Source organism: Strongylocentrotus purpuratus, unplaced genomic scaffold, assembly GCF_000002235.5.
Source record: "Strongylocentrotus purpuratus isolate Spur 01 unplaced genomic scaffold, Spur_5.0 spur5_scaffold_10, whole genome shotgun sequence".
Classification (NCBI taxonomy): Eukaryota; Metazoa; Echinodermata; class Echinoidea; order Camarodonta; family Strongylocentrotidae; genus Strongylocentrotus; species Strongylocentrotus purpuratus.
The window spans coordinates 25,442,916-25,467,201 of NW_022145595.1; the positions used below are offsets into that span (position 1 = coordinate 25,442,916).

At 39.3% G+C, this 24,286-nt stretch overlaps 1 protein-coding gene across 2 annotated transcripts; it reads right to left on the minus strand.

The window, feature by feature from the left end:
- Nucleotides 1–854: 854 nt before the first annotated feature.
- Nucleotides 855–11,507, minus strand: LOC579395 (steroid 17-alpha-hydroxylase/17,20 lyase). 2 transcript variants are annotated; one of them, XM_030979892.1, is made up of 11 exons: nucleotides 11,426–11,507; nucleotides 10,527–10,717; nucleotides 9,958–10,131; nucleotides 9,112–9,205; nucleotides 8,331–8,489; nucleotides 7,699–7,907; nucleotides 5,955–6,077; nucleotides 5,228–5,467; nucleotides 4,055–4,153; nucleotides 3,207–3,361; nucleotides 855–1,962 (listed from the first exon to the last, which is right to left on the minus strand). In XM_030979892.1, the coding sequence occupies exons 2-11, from the start codon at nucleotides 10,687–10,689 to the stop codon at nucleotides 1,861–1,863; spliced, it is 1,518 nt and encodes a 505-aa protein (XP_030835752.1). In that variant the 5' UTR covers nucleotides 10,690–10,717; nucleotides 11,426–11,507; the 3' UTR covers nucleotides 855–1,860. The 2 variants fall into 2 exon arrangements, with proteins under 2 accessions (XP_030835752.1, XP_030835751.1); XM_030979891.1 differs by having other exon boundaries at nucleotides 11,422–11,499.
- Nucleotides 11,508–24,286: the final 12,779 nt, after the last annotated feature.

Consider the following 24,286-nt stretch of genomic DNA (forward strand, 5'->3'; position numbering starts at 1 on the left):
TTGCTAGTTCTTGGTTGAAATTATCAATATGTATTAAGTACTTGTACAAAGATAAGAGTGAAAAATGCTATTCTACTCTATAACTAAAGAACTTCAATTCATAACTTTACAATTATTCATCTTACACATTGCATTTTATTCATTAAAACTTGACATCTGACCCAAATTAACAACATATTCACCAATATCATGATGAAGATACACTACAAAAAAACAAAAACAGTCCTCTCACCATGAAATTATATATGACACCAAATATGGGGGTAAAGTTAACTTGTAAGACAGACACTTAAAGCCCCTCTGCACTAGTTTGGCCAGGTGGTATTAAACCTCCCTGCATGGTCACTGACAGGTGGTTATCTCATCAAATCAGCTCTCAATTACCATAAGAAAAAAGGGGACCATTGGCGACTAATGGTCACCAATTAGGCATTGTTTGCTATATAGAGGGCGCAAGTAGCTATAAGTAGTGCAGTGGGGCTTTAAAAGCATAGAAGATATTCCATATCTCTTAGACTTCTTATCAACATGAAAGGCACAACATGAATATAGTATACTGTAATACATGGATGTAGACTACCTTAGAGTATATATATACTATAGAGTATAGAGAAACAGAAACATATAAAAAGAGCACACATCACTTAAAGATAACTATTTGTTGAATGCGATTGTACAATAGTTTATCCCAGCACACTTTACAGAAAAGGATACTTGTGCAGATACAAACAATAGCATATTGTAGATAAATGTATATACATGTTGTATTTTAAATAAATTTTCACTGCATGTATTGAGCAATAATCAATTACAAATACACTGTAGACATATAATCTACATAAAGATGTGAGAAAGGATACAATTCTTTTTTTTAAATAAATCTATATGAACTACACTGTAAGTATTCTCTCATTTTCTTGATATGAATGCATTAGCATTAAGCAATACATTTTATACATGTAGGTTGCTTTACAGGTAATAATTAGAAGATGAATTTAGCATGGATTACCATGTGTCAGCTCTAAATCGGGGAGTGTAGTTTGTTCAGGGCTAGCTTATAGTCTAAAGTATAAACAGTGCAGTGAATTCTGATCCATTGTGTAAACAGCTGGGTTAGAATAGGGAGGGTATTCTTAAAAAATAGGAGACACTGCTTATACAATGGTATACTGCCAACAGTACAAAGTATTTTACCTTTACATCTCAAATAAAATTTAGCACGGTTCAAAAGAAATTGCCTACTTGGTTTATGCATGACTTATGTATTTTTCCAGTGTTTCAAAAGAATTTTAACAAGTAGTTGTGTTTTACCATCACTTGACGACATATAGATGAAGTAAATTCTGGAAACAATACTTATTAATTCTTCACTTTTCAATTGCCTTAGCTTGTTTAATGGTAAACTGGGACATTTCCAAAAGTATCAACAGAAAGGCTCATCTAATTTCCATCAATCACTTGGCAGCACAAACAAACAACAACAACAACAAAGCCCATGCACACACACACACAAAGACAAAATCTCATGAAAACCATTTACTCTTCGATTCTTAATTTTTCAGGTGCTCTAGATGATGAATAAAAGACTACCATAGAAGCTGGAATTAATGATTATGCATCAAAAAGCAGTGCTATATTTAGTTTAGGGTAAATTTTCATATGGTTAATTATCTGCAGAGCATGCAACGTCCAACCAATTATGCGTCCTGGGACCTGTTTCACAAAGCTCTTTTTCAATGACAAGTGACAAAAATCAGTGACAAACCTGCTGATAACCAATCAGAAGCAAGGATTTCAGTAGCTTATAACAAAAACTGTCATTTGTCACTGATGACAAGCTTTGTGCAACACCCCTGGTGTCTACTCTCGCTTGTTGATCATGATCTCGTAGGGTACCAGAAGCCTCCCTGCAGCAGACATGGGGATCATGTTGGTCAGACTCTCACTTTCCTTGCCAGGAACCTGCAGAGGCAGCATGGAATCGGAACAGAAGATGGAGAATAAGCAATGAACGACACAGAATGACAGCTATATAGTCAGTTAATATGGGGGTGTTTCACAAATATCTTAAGTTGAACTTATCTCTAAGTTGGACTTAACAATTATGGAAAGCCATTAGCATCTTTGAAAATATTATGTAAAAATTATTTTAAAAGGTATAAAATGTTGATTCAAATCTTTCATATTTTGTATCATGAAGGAGGTTTCATGTTCTAAATGTGGAATTTATGAAAAGTCTAAAAGATTTGAATTAATGCTTTTTAATATATTTCATTATAAGGCTACAAATGACTCTCCATAATATTTAAGTCCAACTCAGAGTTAAGTACGACTTAGAATCTTTATGAAACACCCCCAGGTTATCTTTGGTTGAGGATGGTTGATGACATTGTGGTAGATAAGCCTTGAGCTCAAAAAGTTATCAAATATATATACTACATGTATTACCTACTACAAGGAGATATTGGAAAACAGAATTTGGAGCAAAAAGAATGAATGTATTATAGTTTGAGGTTCCTTATTCTGTCCAGCTAACAAACTTACTCTTGTATGATATTTTCTGGCTGCTAAAAAGCAGAATGGTTGGACTGATTTTGATGTACATGTATGAAGAAATGCATGCAGTAGGTCTTTGTTGTACACATTGATAATAGGGACTTTTTAGATTGAGTGGACGAGAATGTCCACTGATCATGCCAGTCCATGGCAAGCAGTTTTAACATTTATTCCTATTTATTGATATAAAGAATTGGATTCTTGATATCAAGAAATGATTTTCTGTGTAAAGCAATGGTAATTCTTGATATCAAGAAATAGGAATACATGTTAAAACGGCTTGCCATAGACACGCATGATCAGTGGACGTTCATGCCATTCTAGTCCACTCAAAAACATACATGTACATTACCTAAACTCTTGTACATTACCTAACCCCTTGTACGTTACATAACCTCTTGTAATAACATCTCGTACATTACCTAAACCTTTTTAAAAGTTAATGGAATGAGTGATCAAAAGGCAAATTCTCAAATGTTTCACACAAAGTAATGATCTTTTTGCATTAGAAAAGAAATGTGCCATTTTTCTGTTGTCTATGTCTTTTTGGGAAAATACACAATGCATGCTGACCAAAATTGCGAAAATTGCAAATCTAATTTTCAAAAGCAAACGTAAAAGTGGTCAAGAGTCTGAGGTCATAAGGTCACCTTGCTGAAGGTGTAGTTCTGCATGAACCAGGTGAAGATAAGGAAGAGATCAGCCTTGGCCACGGCTTCACCCAGACAGACTCTACGGCCAGCTCCAAATGGAAGGAAGCTGGGAGGATGATCACGCACTTTGCCATTTTCAGCAAGGAAATGCTCTGGAGAAAAAGGATAAAAAAGAATGAATGATTTCGAGAATTGCATTTCTACCTTTTTAAATCACAAACTTACTGCTTAAAGGTAAAGACCAGTATTGGAAACGCCCCAATTTAAAAAAATGAAATGGAAGCTCTTATTACCAATCATGTGAAAGAATATGTTTTGACTAATACATGATGATAACAATTTTGCAGGGAAACCGCCTACTAATTGATATATTTGGTAAATTAGTTTATCTATTGGTGTGTGAGAGATAAATGCATGTGTCACGCAGGTGTGCCTACAGTCCCATATACATCTTTCTGTGTACAGTTCTTGTAACTCTACGAAGACTGGGCCAAATTTCTCATCGTTTTGATGATTCCAGAACCTTGCAGTACACACCAATACTTATATGCTAGATGATCAACCTTTTCTGATCGATTCCACAACGTTTCTTTCACAATGCAATCGCATGACCACAACTGGTCTTTATCTTTAAGGTGCTCTGTAATGACTTTAAAGTCTTGGGGGAAGAAACCCGATTAAGAGGGAAGGGGAGGGGGCTGAGTAGCAGCTGGTAAAGTTCAACGGTCACGGTATGGAAGGGAACTGATACACATGTACATGCATTGCAGTGGTCCATTCTGAAATGTCAAAGTGAACAGTGTGGTGGTAGGGAAGGGAGAGAAGGGGAGTGTTTTAGGACCTACCTGGGCAGAAGTTCTCTGGATCTTTCCACTCTCGAGGATCAAAGTGCATGGAGTAAACATTCATCATGACCGTAGTACCTTTAGGGATGGCATGACCCCCTGGGATCAAGAGAAACATTTACAAAAAATCATTGATCAAGTGATTGATTGTTAGGTTGGATGAATGACTGTTTGAATGATTTTATTTGATCTATTCATTTGCTTATTCTTTATATTTAAACAGGGTATTTCAGTTTTAAGACTGTCTTTGTGGAAGGCCTTGTAGAATTTAAAGATTACAAATATAGAGGAAATTGAACAAAGTTTAAATGCATACATAATATATCAAGGATATTTATTTTTGTTTTTCGTTTTACACCATGACATAAACATGAGAAAATTAGATATTTGTACAGCTTATTCAATATATTAAACACCAGTCCTCTCAAATCGATTCACAAAAGAAGAAGAGGGTTATACAGTAGGCTTTCTTAGCTTATAGTTTTAAGGAGAACTATAGCGCTTGGAGAGGATGAGTGGCGGAAGTGGCTCGACGTTTCGAACAGGTTGACTATCCGTCGTCAGGAGTGGAGAATAGCTGGCGTGCGTGAGCTTAAGTCACCGGGGTACGGACGTCGGGGAAATATACATGACCGTGTGGGCTTGAGTCATCCGGGAGTGGACATGGATAGTCTGCTCGTCCGTCTGCCTATCAGTCTGGGCTGGAGTCTCCGGGTTTGGACTTGGGGGAGTTTCGAATCCATGAGTGGGGTGTGCTGTCGGCGAGACGCTGTGTGTGTCATGGATTCGAAACTCCCCCAAGTACGCAACCCGGAGACTCCAGCCCAGACGGACAGGCAGGCGGACAAGCAGACCATCCATGTCCACTCCCCGATGACTCAAACCCACACGGTCATGTATATTTCCCTCTTACAAAATAAGGGATGGTTACTAGCTGTTCAAAATTATAATTGACTAGTTTTGGCCCTGTGACCTTTGACTTTGTGACCCCAAAATCTAATCAGTTCATTGGCTCTGCAAGATACATACATGACTTAAGTTTGGTGGTAATCCATCAATCGCGTTCTTGAGATAACGCGATCACGAGAATGGGACGTACAGATGGACAACCCAAAAACATAATGCCTCCGGCTACTTTGTAGCGAAGGCATACAAATAAAATACAGTACTCACTCAAGGTAGTATCACACGTAGTGGCATGAGGAAGAAGGATAGGTGCTATGGAAGAATAACGCAACACCTCATATAGCGTGGCTTCGGCGTATGGCAGGCTCCCGCGATCTTCGATGACGGGGATGCGGTCGCCTCCGATCACATCGTCAATTTCCTTCCTGACCCGGTCTGCGATCTCAGGGTGTTCGGTCATTAATGCCAATGCCCAGTAGAGAGTATCTGTTGAGGTTTGGATACCAGCTAAAGAGAAAAGACAAAATCAGAAACCAGCTCTTTAAGATAAGATACTACTACTGCTGCTACTACTTTTACTTCTAGTAATAATAGCAATATGATTTTAAATATACACGGTAGGCTCACCAGAATTTAAACTATTCTTCCTGATGGCCCTGTAATTCTTGTCAATGTTTTAAAAAAGAAGAGTAGAGAATCTGTGATCCATGAGAGAGTAAGGAAAGGACCAAGTGGTAGAAGAATTAAAGAGTACATCAACTTAAACAACAAACAACATCCTTTACAAAACTCAGCGATTTAATGACGTATAATTCAATGGGATATCCACTCACTTGGGTGGTTAAAAAAAAAGGAGAAAAAGAATCACCAAAGGTTCTGAAGTGAGAGGAAAGCAAGCATCAAAAGAAAACAAGGGGGAGGCGATAGCAGAGTCACGTAATACATAAAGATTATCATGCATGGCAATCACTGAGCACACATTGATCACATTTACCACTGAAAATATCCATAATAGTCCAGAGGAGATGTTCATCACTTAGTTTCTCCATGTTGCTATCCTCTGCCATAGCTTTCTCTTGTGCATCTAGTAACAGATGATAGATATCGGTCACTTCACCTGCAATATCAAATAAATTGAAATTTAGTCTTTATTTTCCAATGGAGCAGGGGCCCGTTTCACAAAGCCTTTTTTCAATGACAAATTACAAAAATCAGTGACAAATCTGCTGATAACCAATCAGAAGCAAGGATTTCAGTAGCTTATAACAAAAACTGTCATTTGTCACTAATGACAAGTTGTGTGAAACGTCCCCCAGGATTTCTCGTAGCAAGGGGAGCAATTCAGAAATTTGTTTTTCACTGGTAAAAATTTACAGAGATCAATTTACAAAAAAGAAATAATCATAATCATAGACATTTACAGTAATGATAAACTAAATTCATTACAGCTTAAGTTGGATAATTAGGTACTTGAAATACGTTTTTGTACGATGAAGATGGCGACAGAGCAAGAGAGTTGAAGAGGACCAACGTGGGTAGGCAGAGGTGGGTAGAGCAGTGAAGTAAAGATAGAAAGACAGAAAGTGAACATCCGATCGTAAATAATAAACAAAGACAAAAAATACAATTTCCTATAGAAAAAAATCATTGCAAGAAAAAGAAGGTGTCTTAACACCGAAATTGTTGAGATGCTTTATAGGACAGAATGGGCATGCATTGAAAATGGCACACACACACACACACACAAAATACCAACAACAAACAAAATTAGTTTTTTGAAAATCGTATTTTATTGAGGAAAATCGTACTGTCGTATTTGCTTCTAAAAATGGTACTAAATATGACTAAATTGTACTGGTTGGCAGGTCTGTGCAGTGGTGATTGGGGCTTCGCGCACTCTGATGCTCCGCCAGACACGGTTTGTCGCTGTGTGTTTCCACAGAGGTTTTACAGGGAGTTCGTTGGGGTCGACACGTCAAGATCCACCTCCCAGAGTTGGATCTGATAATCCGCATCTCGGTCGACTCGACCCGACACGCTTGTGTTTCCACAGGAAAACTGACACGGTATGACATGGTATGACACGGATAATACTGTGTCGATGTTTTCTGTGGAAACACGCTGATAGTCTACTGTTTTAGGGAAAGCCAAAGAGAAAGTGTTCATTCAGTCACAGAATTATGGTGATTTAGGGAGACTGTTCCACAACCTACAACCTAGAACAAATTGAAAGCAGCAAATGATCTATCACCTAGCAAAGAATGTGTCTGAGGTCTGGAATAATGTCTGTTTAAAGCCAGAAGGGCATTAACTCTTACACATTAACACATCGTTAAGGCCCATCTGGCTCTCAACAGACAATATCAACCTACTGATCTTAAATTCTCCCTATCGCATATAGCTGAAAACAAGCCAACGTAAGCGACGCTCTACTTTTTATAGCGAATTAGCCAGGATTTTTTAGTCACATGAACTTCCAGTCAAAACAGGCCACAAAGTATTAGACTCACACTTCGCTGTCAACAGGACTAAACATGGGAAAATATTTCTGCCTAAATCTCTTATGATGTAAATTTAATAAAGATGTAGACCTTCGGTATCTTCAAATATGTGACCCTGCTGTATATAACCGGAAATTCTTTAAAATGTCTGACAAAATCACTAAGGTAGCTGAGGGGCAATGCATTATGGGAATGTATATTGCTCTCTGTGGTAGGGAGAATTGAGATGAGGTTTACCTTGTGTATGTGTCTCTTTATGATCTCCTATCTGCTCGATGACTAACTCCTTAATTTTGTTCATAAATCCACGGATGATATCACGCTTTTTGTAAGGGACATATTGCAGAATGGAGAATACATCCTCAGGGAACCCCATGCCTATCTCTGCGTTCATCTCGTCATTCAGCTTTATAAACTCCAGGACTTTAGGGTCATGCATCTCAAACCTATTGGACAATGAAGAGAAAAGAAAAAACAATGTGAGAGAGAGACTGGACAATGGGCAGAGGGGAAAAAAAAAATAATAGCGTGTCTGTGTGGAACCCCCCCCCCCCCTCAACACAAACACACACATACACACACCTTCTCCGGTGCTGAATAATGACAATAAAGCTGCAGTACCACATCACTAAATTAGCACATTAATACATCACTATGCACTGAGGAAAAAATATATAAAAGAAAGACAAGTGTTGTAATCTCTGACAGTCGTAATCTAATGTCTGACAGTACTATCAAATTGAATATTTTGCTTAAAATTACTGCAACAAACCTACAGTGTTTTTAAAACTGGTTTGTGCCCTCCCCTAAAGTACTGATACTCTCAATTCATTTTCCTTATTTTTAGACAATATCTATTGATAGCAAACCTTTTTCCGAAGCACATCTCAGAAAGGACGTTGTTCAAGAGCAGCGAGATTATGTTCTTAGGGTCCACTGGCTTGCCTGCTGTCTTGGCAACCTCAACTTCAAGCTTGGGAAAGGTGGTTGAGAGTAGCTTCTGAAGAGCTTCCCCTGTAGCAAAGTGCCTGAAACAACAAGGTAGAAATGTTGTGGTCTAGTGGATAAGTCACTGGACCATGAGTCACAAGGTACAGGGTTCAAGTCCCTGCAACTTAACTCACCCATGTTGACAAGATATCAATCTACAGAGGTACGTCCAAGGTTATAAAAAAAATTAAAAAGTCATCACAGTTGTGTCCTTTGGTATTATATGCTACCATAGACATATTTTTGGAGAAATTTGCACAAATAACATACATGTACCTCATTCAACTATTAAATAAGCAAGGCAACCCATAAATACAATTGTAGAAGAATCACAAAAAAGGAGGAAACAATATTTTGGATAAGAGCTTACAGACAAATAAAAGATATGATTGTACTTAATTTTTTTACAAAAAGAGAAGGATTACACAAAATAAAGAATTCTACCCCCCCCCCCCCCATATCTCATTCATTATTACATTGTTCGACTCAAAGAAAAATAATGCATCTTCTTTCAATTGAAAATACATGTATCATGCCATTCATCAAGTATAATCTTCATAAAAGAAATTATTAATGGTAAATAATTACTTGTGGATTATCAAAACTTTATATGCCTTTGAAAAATATTTGAAATGTACAGAATGCTTGTGACATACTGACCTCAAGGATGTGTGACCTAGTTTACGGTGGAGTTTCCAGGTTTCGCCGTACATTCCAAAAGCAATGTCTTTGTACCCGTCAGTCATCCACTCAGCTGGATTTATTTAAAGAGAAGAACATTCCTTTATGAAAACATTACAACCTCCTTGTACAGGTGCAATACTCTTGGCAAATTCGACCCTTATGACATACATATGTTAGCAAAAAAGAAGAACTTGTATGTTTGCTATGTACATTCAAAGTAACCCGCTTCAAATTTGACTTCTGAAAAGATTGCATGTTGAAATACAATCTCAATATAAAATGTGAAAATGACTTGTGAACAGACTAGCAAATGCATCCGTACATGCATGCAAGCACTCGCACAGAAAAGGGCGTGTGTAACAGAATCCAAGTCCGACTTGTGTTCTGTATATGGGAGTTTTAAGTTCTCCTTTATTTTCTTCATACTCCTTTAATTTTGACCCACAGAATGCTGGCTGAAATGTGGATGATTTCTTTTTCTACATATTGCCTGTACATGTTTATTTTATTTTTTTCTACAATTTTTTCCAATAGAATTTTTCAAAATATTTCTCATGCAATTATTAATTTTGTAATTTGTAATTTTTACTATGTAAAATTCCACCATATATTTTTGTATTTTATTTCCATATACTCCCAGTGCCATTTTGACTGCATACAGTTTTCTTCATTTAATATGTAAGTTGAGTGTGTAACTGTAAAGTGATTTAATAGAAACAATATGTAACTTAAGTGCTATATAAATGTGAAATCAATATCATTATGATTTGACTGTTCCCCTCCATTAATATGGTAGACAACTGCAGAGCTACATGTACACACCTGAGGGGGATCTTGGACGACCTGCAAATTGGACACTTTGCTTGAGAAGAGCTTCTTTGATGATCTCTTGATGATTTAAGACGACCATCCAGTGTTCACCAAGCTTAAAACCAAAAATATCACCGTACTGTTTGATCCAGCCAGTAAAAATCTTCTCCAGGTTGTCGTTCAATGCTGAAATATTCAAATTTATTAATTTCAAATGAATTCATTTTTAAAAATTATACATTCAAACTGACTCAAAGTGTCATCCATAGGAACCATACGTGTAAAGTGATCAATAATCATTTATATAAAATGCCCCTACAAAGAGGTCACCTTTAAACCAAAATTATTCTACATCTAAAGTTAAATGTTTGTGGTAGATAGAAGCATCTTTTTAAAAATGTACTCTTTAAAAGTGAGATTTCATTGTATTTCTTTTTTTTTCTTGCAAGTGCTCTTTTTAATTGTCCAGCTAGGGTACTCTGACTTAGTTTTGAACCCAGGACCTCCTGGTAACGCCACCATTTCTCTACCACTAAGCCTTATATTATACATAATTTACTTGAAGGGTTGAATACACTTACAGAAGAGGCTCCCAACAATAGGAAGTCCTCTCGGTCCAGGAGGGAAGTTCCTAGGTCTGACCATTGTCCAAAGGGCCAGGGAGATAGCCACTACACCTAGTGTGACTGTGATGGTCAAACCGTTGACCTGTACCAGGCTCGAATCTCCTAGCAGGTCAATCATGATGATGAAATCAGTCTCTCAAAGGTCCCTACCAAAACAAGAAAAACAGATATTGGATGAAAATAGTCCTACTTGGGCAGATCGATATTCAAAGGATGCTGCGACCTATATGCTCGGACATCAATTGCTCCGGGCATTTATTTTGCCAAAGATATAAGGTTAGAGTTATGGTTGCAATTGTGTTTGGGGTAGGTTTAGGTTTATAGTGAGGGTTATGGTTAGATGGAGCAGGTGCGTAGCCAGGGGGCGCTCGCCGCCCCCCCCCCAAAAAAAAAAAGAAAAAAAAAAAAGAAGAGAATCTTCTTCTTTCTCTAATAATTTATGAATCGTCAATGTCAATGAAACTCCCCCTCCCTGCACCCACACCCCCCCCCCCCTCCTGGGAGCGCGCTTCGCATGTTTTGCGTGCTCACTACCACCCCCCTAAAATAAAATCCTGGCTACGCGCTTGAGGGGGAGTCCCGAGAGTGTTGGGTCCAAGGTTGAAGATAAGAATTTGGTTCAGGATATTGATGCAGAGCAATGCCACAAGAGTTATGTGTCGGTCAATCCTGCAAATGCTGGTCCAATGAAAATTTCTCTTGATGCCAAGAATTTGTGAAGTTTTTAAGGTTGACTGAATAAAGTACAACATTAAGTATAATCAGTATATGCAAGCAGTATTCTCAAGAATTCTCAATAAGGTAATTATTTCTTTCTAATTGTAATGCACTTAACACAATACATACTTACTTACAATTAGGTACTGCAGCCTCAGACAATTAGGTGTTCACTTCATAGACATCGAGTGACTAAATGAATTCATGTACATGTACTGTAGTACTATAGTAGGTGTAGCAAGTCTGAGTGACCTTTATACTAGTACAGGATTCTCAATACTGCACTGATTAGAATGCAATGTAAACTTATAAGCCATCATTACATAACAAATCAAACAGCTCCACATCATTACTTCCACGTCTCACATTCTACTATTTCTAGAACTTCAGAAGAGATTTATTTAAGATAGCCGATGACCCTGCAATGCTAGAATCAGTGGCGGATCCAGGGGGGGGGGGGGGGGCCCGGGGGGCCCGGCCCCCCCCCTTGAGAAAAAAATCATGTAAAATCACGTGATTTTTACCTTTTTGAGGGGTTGGGCCCCCCCCCCCCCTGGCGCTCAAGGGGGGGGTGCAAATTGAATTTTTGGTGCGAATTTTTGGCCGGCGCGTTTTTCAAATTTTCGGGAGCAAAAAAAAAAAAAAAAAAAAAAAAAAAAAAAAAAAAAAAATTGTGCTCTGTACCCCCTCCCCCCCCCCCAACTGAGCGACTTTTCGGCCGGCGCGATTTTCAAATTTTCGGGAGCAAAAAAAACAAAAAAACTTGGGCCCCCTCCCCTAAGAAATCCTGGATCCGCGCCTGGCTAGAATATTATGGTTTTGCAGTTGAGCTAGTAGCAATCTTCTCTAGCATCCAAGCTTCCCTTTCCTACATCACTTTTTGGTTGTCAATATTTACCTGAGTCGAAGTGTTGAGAATCTAATTTCATTTTTTCATTTTAATAAAATAGGTTAGCTGTCTCTGTATTTGTAAAAAAATAATTGAAAGGAGCATATTAGTTATTCTGATCACACATTTCATATTCCACTTAGCCTATTTCCACTGTGTTTGTATGGAGCTGCATAATATGACTTGCAAAACGAACAAGGTCGGGAAATTCCTGATTCTACGATTACGTAACAGGCTGGCCACTGTAGGATATACATCTGACTTCACGGCCCAGTCCACCATTCTACCACGGACAACAGCACGCAGATTGACTCAAGCATTAGCCATTCTGTCAGTAAATATCTGTCTTCAAACGTAAACTGCAGTTGTACTTATTGAATAATTACTTGGTTGTTTCTTAATCTATACTGTCGTGATTTATATTTGAACGTAATCCATTCTTCAATTTACTACGTACTGTATAGCAACTGCCGACTTACCTTTTCCTTTTCCTTTCTTTTTCTCGCCTGTAGCTAGCTTTCAGTTTACAGTGAAAGTATATCCATTTTCTTTCTTCCCCCCCCTTTCTCTCTCTCTTTCCCACTGCCGCCCCCTCTCTCCATTTCTATATCCCACGTTATTATCGCTCTTATCGCCCCCTTTTGTATATAGTTTCTTCTCCCCACCCGTTTTTTATTACTCAGTTAAACCATGTTTATAATCTGGTCATAGTTTATAGTTATTTGCTTTAGTACTTTAGCGCCTTTGATGAACATTTCTTGTATTAATCTATATATAACCAGGCTGTTCTTGTTGTTGTTGTCTATATGTTATTGTTTTTGAGGGACCTGACCTCTACAAGCTAAGCTTTAATCTCCTCGTCTTTTCTTCTTTTGTTTTCTCATGTAAATGCATTATATGAACTTGATTCTTATAAGTGTTCCTCTTATATACTTTGCATGTTATACATTTGTTAAATTGTATTACATTCATGTTTGAAGAAAGACAAATAAATTTGAACTTGAATTTGAATTTGTAAATATGTTTAATTGTTCATAATTATTATCACATAATAATTATTATTCATATATCACATGTTTATTTTTGTTCATATTATCACATGTTTGTCAGCTTTCATATTAGGATTATCATTGTTCATATTATCACATGTTTATCATTGTTATACTATTGCTATATTGATACTATATTGTAAATGTGTTTGTACTCTCATACCCTGAGAGGGGGTCGATAGAGTCAAACAAATCTTACAATCTTACAATCACATGCAATCTTACAAAGTCAGAAAAGAGGAACCCAGTTTACAATCCCTTCTTTCTTTTATCCAGTCAAAGTATAAACCAAGGCATGTTATTAGAACAAGTTTAATACACAATATTGTGCAGGTTCCCTCCTTCCAAATATATTGATGTTGCTGGTCATTATATATTTATATTCGGTGCATGAGAAGAGGAGGGGGGGGGTGTATTTTGGCCTCTTTAGTGCCCCGAAAAGGTCTAGCGCCATCTCCAGACAAGATCATGATCTTTTTTGTTGTTGATGGATACAAGGAACGTAGGAATCACAGAAGACTGGTGGCTAGTTCAAGTTCAAAGTTCACGTTCAAATTTGTATTTCATTTTTCAACCAGAAAGATACAAATTGTATACAATAAATCAATTACAAACAACCCTTTACAAAGTATACAAAAGTAGTTATACAAGTGTACATGTTATTGTTCTCTTCATAACAAAAAACATTATTCATATTATTCTTAATCAAGTTACAAGGAATTATAAAATAATAATATCATTCGATCTAAATCAAGAAGAAAAATGTAAATTTTGCTGTATATTTATATTTAAAGTGAAAATGGAGGGATCCACTAAAAAGCATGACTTGTAGAGTGTGGACTTTTAACAAATAGTGTTATAACAAATTAACACACGATTAAAAAAAAAACAAGTGTTGTGTCTACGGAGACTTCTAAAGAGAACAGGTATCAGCATATAAGACGCAGTATAGAAGCACAAGGGTAGGATTATGAACAATATGGACAAGATTATACAAAAGAAAAGGGATGAAGTGTATATAACAAATGTAGGAAGTATGTAGGAATTAAGAGCATGATGATAGAAACTGAGCGCGCAATTTTCACCAGCACCAATGGGGATTAATCTTGCGATGGCCTTTTTGTTTCAGTATAAAACATTTAATGAACTATAAAGCAGTTTGTGAGTTAACTTCTGGTAAAGGAAATCAACGACATTTTCATTAACATGATTCATATCTACAGAAGTAGCAGTAGTATAGTAGTAGTAGTAGTAGTAGTAGTAGTAGAAGTAGTAGTATTAGTAGTATTAGTAGGAGTAGTAGTAGTAGGAGTAGTAGTAGTAGTAGTAGTAGTAGTAGTAGTAGTAGTAGTAGTAGATGAAGAACATGAGAAGAAGAAGAAGATAAAGCAGAAAAAGAAGAAGAAGAAGAAGAAGAAACAGAAGGAAAGTAGAAGAGGGAAAAGAAGAAGAGGAAGAAAAAAGGGAAAAATAAGAAGAGGACAAAAGAGGAGAAAGAGGAGGACCGGATATATAGATAAACTTTGTCCCGCAAACTCCTTCATAGTTCAGAATTCTTTAGGTTCCAGGAGAGGACTACGCACATATTGTTTGTCCATTTTCTTGCCGGACACCTCTAAATTCACTCAAGAGCAAGAGAGAAAGAGAGAGAGAGAGCGCGCGCGAGAGAGAGAGAGAGAGAGAGAGAGAGAGAGAGAGAGAGAGGAGAGAAAAAGATATCAACATGCCAGAAAGCTGTATGGCTTCGAAAGTCGGCAAACCTTTTTACCCCGCTCCGAGGAAATATAGACTGTCACTGTAAACAAATCTGTAAAAGAGCGCCATCTATACAAGCGACGTTTCTCCGTCAAGATGATGACAATGGATGATTGTTGTTGTTGTTGTTGTTCTTCTTCTTCTTTGAGTTACATTCTACTATATTTTTTTTTTACATACCAAACAATTACTCTTTTTTTAAAATGCAGGCAATTTAATACTTTTTTTAAAAGCATAATATTACAATACATACGCTCAAAATCTGGAATGGGAGGTGTTAGAAAAAATTTGCCATTTTTTTCCAAGAAGCAGAAACTTAATAAATAAATTATCAAACGATACATTTCCGAATTTCATTTTCAAATACAGGTGTGCTACAGGCCCTCTTCGTCGTCTTAAGCGACATTGTACACAGCGACGTGAGGATCATTTATGAATGTATACACCAGGCGCGTACTTCAGTTTTTTAATATGTGTATTTTGGAGCACCCCCCCCCCCATTATGCCAATGGCTGACCAAAAAAGGTGACCTTACCCCCCCCCCCCCCCAACGGAGCAAAATGTCAAATTTTAAAATTTCGAGAAAAAAAAGTGTCCTCTTACCTCCCCCCCCCCCCCCCGCTTATTCAGCTGATTCGTCGCGAAATTTTCGGCCCGATTTAAAAATGTTACCCCCCCCCCTTGAAAAAATCCCGCGTACGCTACTGGTATACACCCCTCACCACGCATCCTTTACATCTTCCCCCTCTTCACGACGGCCCATCTTAATCTTGAGTCAAGCAACGTAGAAACATGAGGACGTATCACCGATAAGCTTAGGACTCGTTGGGGGGGGGGGGGGGGGGGGTATACGCTCGTTGTAACAGGGGTGTGACACTGCATCCCTCGACACAATACCCCTCGCGCCCAGCAACCCTCGCCCCTTTTCCTTCTCACGACGGCTAGTGGTGTAATGAGCACAAATTGTTTATGGGGGGCAGAGAGAAAGAAACGAGTATAATTTACAACAAATTAAGAAAAAAAATCCCCGAAAAATCATGTCATTTCAGCAGGGGCGTAAATCCCGGGGGATGGGGGGCTGCATCCCCCTGGTTTGAAGTAGGGGGGATGGCCTGTACAATCATCTCCCCCTGATATTACCAACAAACAAAAAAAGAGAGGAAAAAAAAGGAAGAAGAAGAAGTAGAAAAAATGTGATTGTTTCAATTGCAGCATAATACATGAGAAATAAGTTATTTTGTTTATGTATAGCCTACACGTATACAGTATGTCACGATAAGGAAACGTCAAGGCTTCCGCGCTTCGCGCGAGAGGGGGAAAATGAGTTCAGATAAATAGGGCTTATTAAGAGTCGAAAACGGTGCAACGAATCGTCTTCTTTCTATAATAATTAAATCAAACGTCTAAGCTTTTCGCGTTTCGCGCGGAAAGGGGAAACTGAATTCAGACGAGAATTAAGAGTCGAAAACAGTATACTCAATCGTCTGCTTTCTCTAATAGTTTAAGGAAACGTCAAGGCTTCCGCGCTTCGCGCGAGTGGGGGAAACTGAATGCAGATCAATAGGGCTTATTAAGAGTCGAAAACGGTGCAACGAATCGTCTTCTTCCTATAATAATTAAATCAAACGTCTAAGCTTTTCGCGCTTCGCGCGGGATGGGAAACTGAATTCAGACGAGAATTAAGAGTCGAGAACAGTACGCCCAATCGTCTGCTTTCCCTAATATTTTAAGGAAACGTCAAGGCTTCCGCGCTTCGCACGAGAGGGGGAAAATGAATTAAGATAAATAGGGCTTATTAAGAGTCGAAAACAGTACAACGAATCGTCTGCTCTCTCTAATAATTTAATGAAACGTCAAAACTTCTGCGCTTTGCGCGGGAGGGGTAAACCGAATTCAGACAAAGATTAAGGGTCGAGCACGGTTTAACAAATCGTCTACTTTATCTTATAATTTAATGAAACGCCAAAAAACGCTAAAGGGGAGGGGGGAGGGGGAAACTGATATCAGACAAGAATTTACAGTCGAGAACGGTACAGCAAATCGGCTCCTTTTTATAATAATTTAATGAAACGCCAAAGCTTTCGCGCTTCGCGCGGGAGGGGAGGGGGGATTCATTCAGACAAGGGTTAACAGTAGAGAACGGTACAATAAATCGTCTTCTTTTACTAATAATTAAAGGAAACGTCTAAGCTTCCGCGCTTCGCGCGGTAAGCCTATCACCCACACACCCCTAATGAGCGAGCGTGTGCGTGTGCGTGTGTGTGTGTGTGCGTGTGTGTGTTTGTGCGTGCGCGATCGCGCGCGCTTGCGTAAATTAGTGTGGGCGTGTGCTCCTGCTAGTATGTGATGGCTATCGCCGATCATCCCCCCACTCCTCGGCACGGATTTACGCCCCTGCATTTCAGCAACATTTGTAAATCATTGGTATCTAATTAGAAGTAAACCACGTTTGGATTTTTTGGGAGGAGCTCCCCCCCCCCCCCCCCCCATCAGTTAGTCCAGAATCTGCAGTTCTTTATATTTCCTACACACTTGATTCAGGCCGCCGGAGAACCGGTGTCCTATAATTCAATGATCACGCCATCTTCGGCGAGGTAGCTAGTGTTGGTTTGGTGGAAATCAAAATTAAATAGGCCATTTTCCGGACTAGCCATCAGTACGCCAGTGACGACGACCCATCTTTATCCTGTGTCAAGCAACGTAGAAACGCGAGGATATTACTATCGCTACTAAAGCCCCTTAGATGTAATATTCTGTTTTCAGGCAGGAGAGCGATAATTCTGTGTACAACTTTATGAGTAAACGGCTTTTCTGTCTCCAAACAGTTACAATACGGGGATACCACACCCCACACTCTCTCCCCATCTAGCAACGGACCGTCTTTATCGTGTCTAAACTTGTAGAGACGTGAGGACGTCTGCAGCTGTTAAAACCTCTTGGGGTACAGTAGTTGTCACAGGGGTGTGACACCACGCCATTCATCCCTGCACCCCTTACCTCCAGACGGCCTCACCCCAGTGGCGGATCCAGGGGAAAAATCATGTAAAAATACATGATTTTTACCTTTTTTGGGGGGTTGGGCCCCCCCCCCTGACGCTCAAGGGGGAGGGGGGTGTAAATTTTTAAATTTTCGAGGACCAAAAAAAAAATAGTGCTCACTACCCCCCCCCCCTGACGCTCCGAGGACCCTCACTACCCCCCCCCCCCCCCCCCCCCCCCCCCACTGAGCGGCCGGCACGATTTTCAAATTTTCGGAAGCAAAAAAAAAAAAAAAGTTGGGCCCCCTCCCCTAAGAAATCCTGTATCCGCGCCTGCCTCTCACCCCTTCCCCCTCTAGTAACGGACCCCCTTCATCTTGTCTCAAGCAACACGCACAGTGAACACGATAGCTAAAACTCACTACCTCCAAACCTTATGCACCTATTTAGTCTCAACAATGCGGTCTATACCCACTACACAAGAACTGCTGATATATTCCATCATTGGAATGCTTCGTCCATTATACTGACCGATCTCACCGTTATGTTGGTAAAAAAATGAGGATTTCCCTACCTCCATTTTTACAGTCTGTCGGATTTAATAATCCATTCAAAAGACTTTACAAGAAACATCTTCTCTCTCTTTATAACACATATATTATTTTAAGACCACACCTCTAATACTAATACTCCCCCCTTTTTTTTCTTCTTTTTTTCTTTCTTTTCTTCAAGTATATGTTATTTTTACTTCTGCGCCTGGTGCATTCAATTTTCAAGCCTTACTGGCTTTTACGGATGCACCATTTTCCATTTGTGCTATGGTTTAAACCTTCATATTTTCTTTAGATTTTGAATGCTGTTATGTCTATTTATATGTAATTTTGATATTATTACATGTTATGAAATTCCATATTTTATCTTTGTATATATTGTCATGATGATGGAAATAAATTTCAACTACTGGCGAAAAATCAACCCAGGGGATTAATAAAAAAATCATATTGTATATCACATATCAATCACGTTCAAATTACGTAATACGTCTTTGTAATGATCGCAAATTTAAAAAGGCGACGTATAAGGCCCCAAACAAGGTGTTAGCGACGTGAGGGTATATCGCTACTAAGACCTCGTTCTCACTGCACCCCTCAACACCACACCCTCACCCCTCACCCCTCATCTCATCTCCTCCTCATCTAGCGACGGGTCTTCTTCGTCTTGTCTCAGGCAACGTAGAGACTAAGGCCTCGTGGGGGCATACACTCGTTGCACTCGACGCTGAGGTTTTGTTCGTGCCCATATTTCGAGCACTCGACCTCCCGGGTTGAGCCCCATTGAATGCCCTCTTCACCCATCGATCTGGCTTGTGATACACGAGTCGTGACATCGTCTCCTGAATATTGATTCAAGACGACGGCGGGGAGGAGCTCGAACAGCGCGGGGTTCAATCCTTTAAAGGGGAGGGGTCATGCAGAGCTAAGTATCCAGGAGCGCAGGCTACTCCTAAGCAGTAGCGGTTCTTGAATTTATTCAAGTCCCCCACCCCCCCCCCCCCTCGGGCCACACAAAAAGTTGATTAATGAGAATCTTAATTATAAAAGAATTTAAGCGCGAGGCACAGGTGAATTGGTAACAGAACCCTTATGAAAGCCCCAACCCCCGAGCTGCATCCTCTAGAATGAGTTTGTGCTTATGAACCTGATGAAGGGATGGGGGTTGGAGCTATAGAGGGCATAATGCATGCCAGAGGCCTAAGTAAGACATGATGTTTAACTCCTTTGAAGTGAGAACAGTTCGTTCAATCCTTAAAAGGGTACGAGTCGGAGCTAAGGCTATAAGAGCGCAGGCTACACGTTAACTAAAGGAGAGGAGGTCGAAGCTAAGACGACAACCTTTAGGCATGACAGAAGCAAGTGAAGCGTGTTGTTAAACTCCTTTGAAATGGGGGGGGGGGGGGGTGAGTATCTCGTTCAAGGAGTGGCAAGAGTGGAACATTCAGTTGAAAGGGAAGGGGTCAGAGCTAAACCTACATGAGCGCAGGTTACACCTTACCTTACCTAGAGGGGAGGAGGACAGACCTAAGGCGATAGCCTTTGAGCACGACAGAAGCAGAGGTTAGGCTGATGAATTGTGCATGGTGAAGAGGAGCAGATCATTCAGTCCATTAAATAAAGTTCTGGGGCCCGTTTCACAAAGCTTTTTTTCAATGACAAATATCAGTGACATATCTGTTGATAACCGATCAGAAGCAAGGATGTCAATAGATTATATAAAAAACTGTCATTTGTCACTAATGACAAGTTTTATGAAACGCCCCCTGGTTAAGTGATTGCATTGTGAAAGAAACTGTGTGGATGCGACGGGAAAAATTTGATCATGTAGCACATTTTTGGCAGGATTGGTATTGGCAGGAACGTAGCCACGGGGGGGGGGGGGGGCACGTCCCCCCCCCCCCCCAAAAAAAAATCAAGGATCTTACTAGCTTATAACAACAATTGTCATTTGTCACTGATGACAAGTTTTGTAAAATGGGGCCCAGGTCATGCGTTCGTATCAGTGTGAAATAAACCGGGGAAAAGTTACAGGGAAAGGTTGCGTATATGTCTATAAATAAATGTACACTGGCACTGTCACGGGCGTGACGGGTAGCGGTATATGGGACTAAATGTATGATACTTTGCCATCGATTTATCTAAAAGGCATCAACGTGATTAGCATTTACATTAAAGTCCATTCAGATGGCGTATTCAGATAGTAAGTAGATGTAGTAGGAGGTATTGGAGACTCATTTTCGTTTCATTGTTTCGAGAACTGGGCCCTTCTGAAATAATTATAAATCAACCTACAAGTTGTGACAAGCTGTAATTGTGTATTTCAATATTCATGACTTGGTCACTATCAATCTTGGAAAACTATGCAATAGAATATGATGGAAACAGAAGAAATCCAGGATAAATGCTACAATTAGATATAGGAAAAAAATACAACAGGAATACATCTAAATGCTTCTGCCGTCTGTGGATATCTTTGCTTACTGTAATAATTAAATTCTTTAGTCACTTTGTAAGGTTTGAGATGACCTTCAGTGGAGGTGTCGTGGTATAGTGGTCCACTCAATTGACTCCAAATCCAAGGATTGCGGGCTCGAAACCCGGCCAGACACTAACGTCCTTCGGCAAGACATTAATCTACATTTTGTCACTCTCCACCCGTGTATAAATGAGTACCTGGCAATTACTAGAGTAATAACAGTTGCAGGGCCCTCGAGAAGAACGGTATTGATGCTGATGAGGCTTCCCTGGGTAAACAAAGTTAGTATTATTCTAGCAAGGTCCCTAAGTGTCAACGGCATTGATAATTCAGTATGAAATATGACGATTATCCCTTTACCATCCCCAATATTCTACATTCAGGCAAAACAAGTTTTGGCGCAACTTCACATCTCTTCACGTCTCTTCGATTTCGCCTAATGTGTATTAGATGAGACCACGAGAGCCGATCACAGCGCGGGAAATTTATTTTTAGAGCCCTTGACGAGCAATAATTATGCAGACGACTTGGGCTGCGGTCGTATGTGAGCGGGGACCGACGGGGACTGGAAGGGTCGCCCGGGATACCCGCCGGGAGTTGACTGATCCGACATCGATGACCACTCACTGTCCTGCTCGACGAGCGCCTCGTTGGGTACTTGAGACCGAGATTACGGCTCGCCTGCGAAACTCAACAACAGAAAAGCGAGAATGTGAAAACAGGAGCTGAAAAACAACCAGCTAACCGCATGGGAAGTGGTTTTGAAGGGAGAGAGAAGACGATTACGTTGACCTAAAACATTGGAGTCGTGTCCTACATAGATACCCGCTGGCATCGTTTCTATAAAATCTTCTTCGGGGGAAATAATTATACGGAGTCTCCAGCAAACACAAATATATAAACATATATAAAGAAATAGATAAACAAGCCGGAGGGATTCAACGCTAAATTCTCTATCTATTCTACAACCAATGAACAAAAACCTATGATCATTCTCTTACATAGCATCCGTTATCGTCAACAAACTTCCTTTGCAAATTATTTAAGAATTCCATTTATTACATACACTGGTATAAAGGTTAGTGAAATACATTAAGCTTTTTCTTCATCTTTTCTTGCGCGTCCGTTTGTTTCTATATTCTCCATTTGCTTTGTATATACTAACACATTCTAAGCTGCTTCATAAAATTTCATGCATATTCAAATTATTTTCAAATAATGTTTCTACGTTAGGGTAATATGCATACTGACTTAATTTGTATATAGATATCCTATCTAAAGATATCCTCTTGGATCTAAAACAAAAAAGACTACCAATATTTTTTCCGATTAAAGATAAATTAAAAAATCATCCGATAAAAGATCAGTAAATGAAAATGATAAAGGAAGTGAAATAATAATAATGGTGATTTATAACCTGCATAACACAACAATTGACTGTGTTCATAATAAGCGAGACAGAAATAGAAAGGATAAACAAGATAAGTATAGGGAAAGCAGAAACAAATAATTGTAAATTGATATGTAGGCACATCGATATTGTGTCACCACCAATTTCACTCCAGGAATCTAAAGGAAAATGGTATGGAAACAAGAAAAAACGGCATTAAACTGAAAAATCAAAAACGATGTTTTCGTTTGAGATGAATATTATTGTTTCCATGCAAAATGGCATATAAAAGACTATCGACAAAAAATGCCTTGTGCATGTATTTACCCAATCTCCTCTCACTGAAAAAGTACGGCATTATAATTATTGACAGTAATTATTAAAGTTGCCAATTTCAAGAAGAAAGATCCTCATTGAACCCTAAAATGATCCACATTATCGATGTTAAATACGAAGTACATCATTAATGCCGTCACATTAATACATGTAGTTCCTAGACTTGCCTTCATCGGAATATAAACAAATGTTTCCTTCCTTGACAAGGATAAAAACGATAAAAGTATCTGAGGTAGCTGTAGATTTTGAACATAATTTTGCATTCATACAAGTATTTACCTACTCATGCTCTCTATTTTGCAACGTTCTCCAGTTTATGGCAAAGATTATTATTTTCTTTTTACTTCAATTTACCTTGAATCGTAATTTTTCCTTCACTTCATACCTTTCACATTCCCCCTTTAAATCGTGACTCATAAAATAGGTCATGGGCAAATATTTCTTGAGCAAATGTATGCGCAGAGCATCAGAAGTACTTTACCTCTTTTCATTCTTTCACTCGGCTCTAACCTCCCCTCTCAACAGATTGACATCGTTTATTTTTGTAATTTGTTATTAGCCGAAAAATGATTTGTTGAGGAGCGGGGTTTCAATAGAGGGGTCGTGCCAATTGAAAGAAGGGGGTAGGTTTTGCACTCTTGGGAAGAGACGGTTGGCAGGTTGGGGGAAACACGGTGTCTCGAAATCCGCTAAATCTAAAGTCGATGCACTTTTTAGGATGGAGGAGGCTGAACAAGAGAAAGGTAGGAAAAATAAAGTTTAGAGACAAAGTGAGAAGGAATCAGATGGCTGAAGAATCGGAACTTCTTTAATCATTCGGGAGTGGGTAAACTGAGGGGTGGGGTGGGTACAAAAAATATTATCAAGATATAGACAGTGAGTAGGGAAGAAAATAGGGGTGAGAACCTTAATCATTATTGAAAGGGTATTACGCGGGGTAGTTAGAGAGGCAAATGAGCTTAGTAAGGGGTGCAGGAAAGGATGGTGGTGGTCATGGTAGTAGGGTGATGAAAACGGGCAGATTAGGAGCAAGAGCTGGAGGAGGGAGAAGAAAAAACATCACAAGGTTTTGAAAATGAAAGGAAGACGAAGAGAAAGAAGAATAGTGAAGGGTGGTTGCTGGCTTGCCTCCACATTTGGGGCGAATGATCGCATTTCTACAATGCCCTCCTTTCTCATGTGTGTGAAAGACGCCATGACAATGGCACACCGACTTGGCTGTAAATGTTTACCCAGGCAAATCCATTTATTTCGGCTGCTGAGCTCGACCCCAGGTCACCTTCTGCTTATGTTCTGAAGGTGTTAAACCTCTACAATCATTACCATGTCTTTTCTGCAGGTGTGAGCGGGTAATCGGAGTGTGCCACTCATCCGATTTCTGCTCCCAGATTTCTATTGATCAAGATAAAATCCCGACCGTAAGGTAGTTTTCTTTGGCAGATCGCGTCTCCTTTCAGTGGTAACATAAAGCAAACAGCCGCCTTTCTAATATCACCAGTATTAAATACTCCCCTCCGTTCAGCACACATTACAGTTATATACATATACTATTACCAGAGAAAAGAGAAAGG

Coding starts and splice junctions, on each gene's coding strand:
- LOC579395 (XM_030979892.1), bottom strand. CDS start 10,689: ATGATTGACCTGCTAGGAGATTCGAGCCTGGTACAGGTCAACGGTTTG. Junction 4,154..5,227: donor TACGTGTGATACTACCTTGA/GTGAGTACTGTA, acceptor TCTTGATCCCAG/GGGGTCATGCCATCCCTAAA. Junction 1,963..3,206: donor AGAACTACACCTTCAGCAAG/GTGACCTTATGA, acceptor CTGCCTCTGCAG/GTTCCTGGCAAGGAAAGTGA.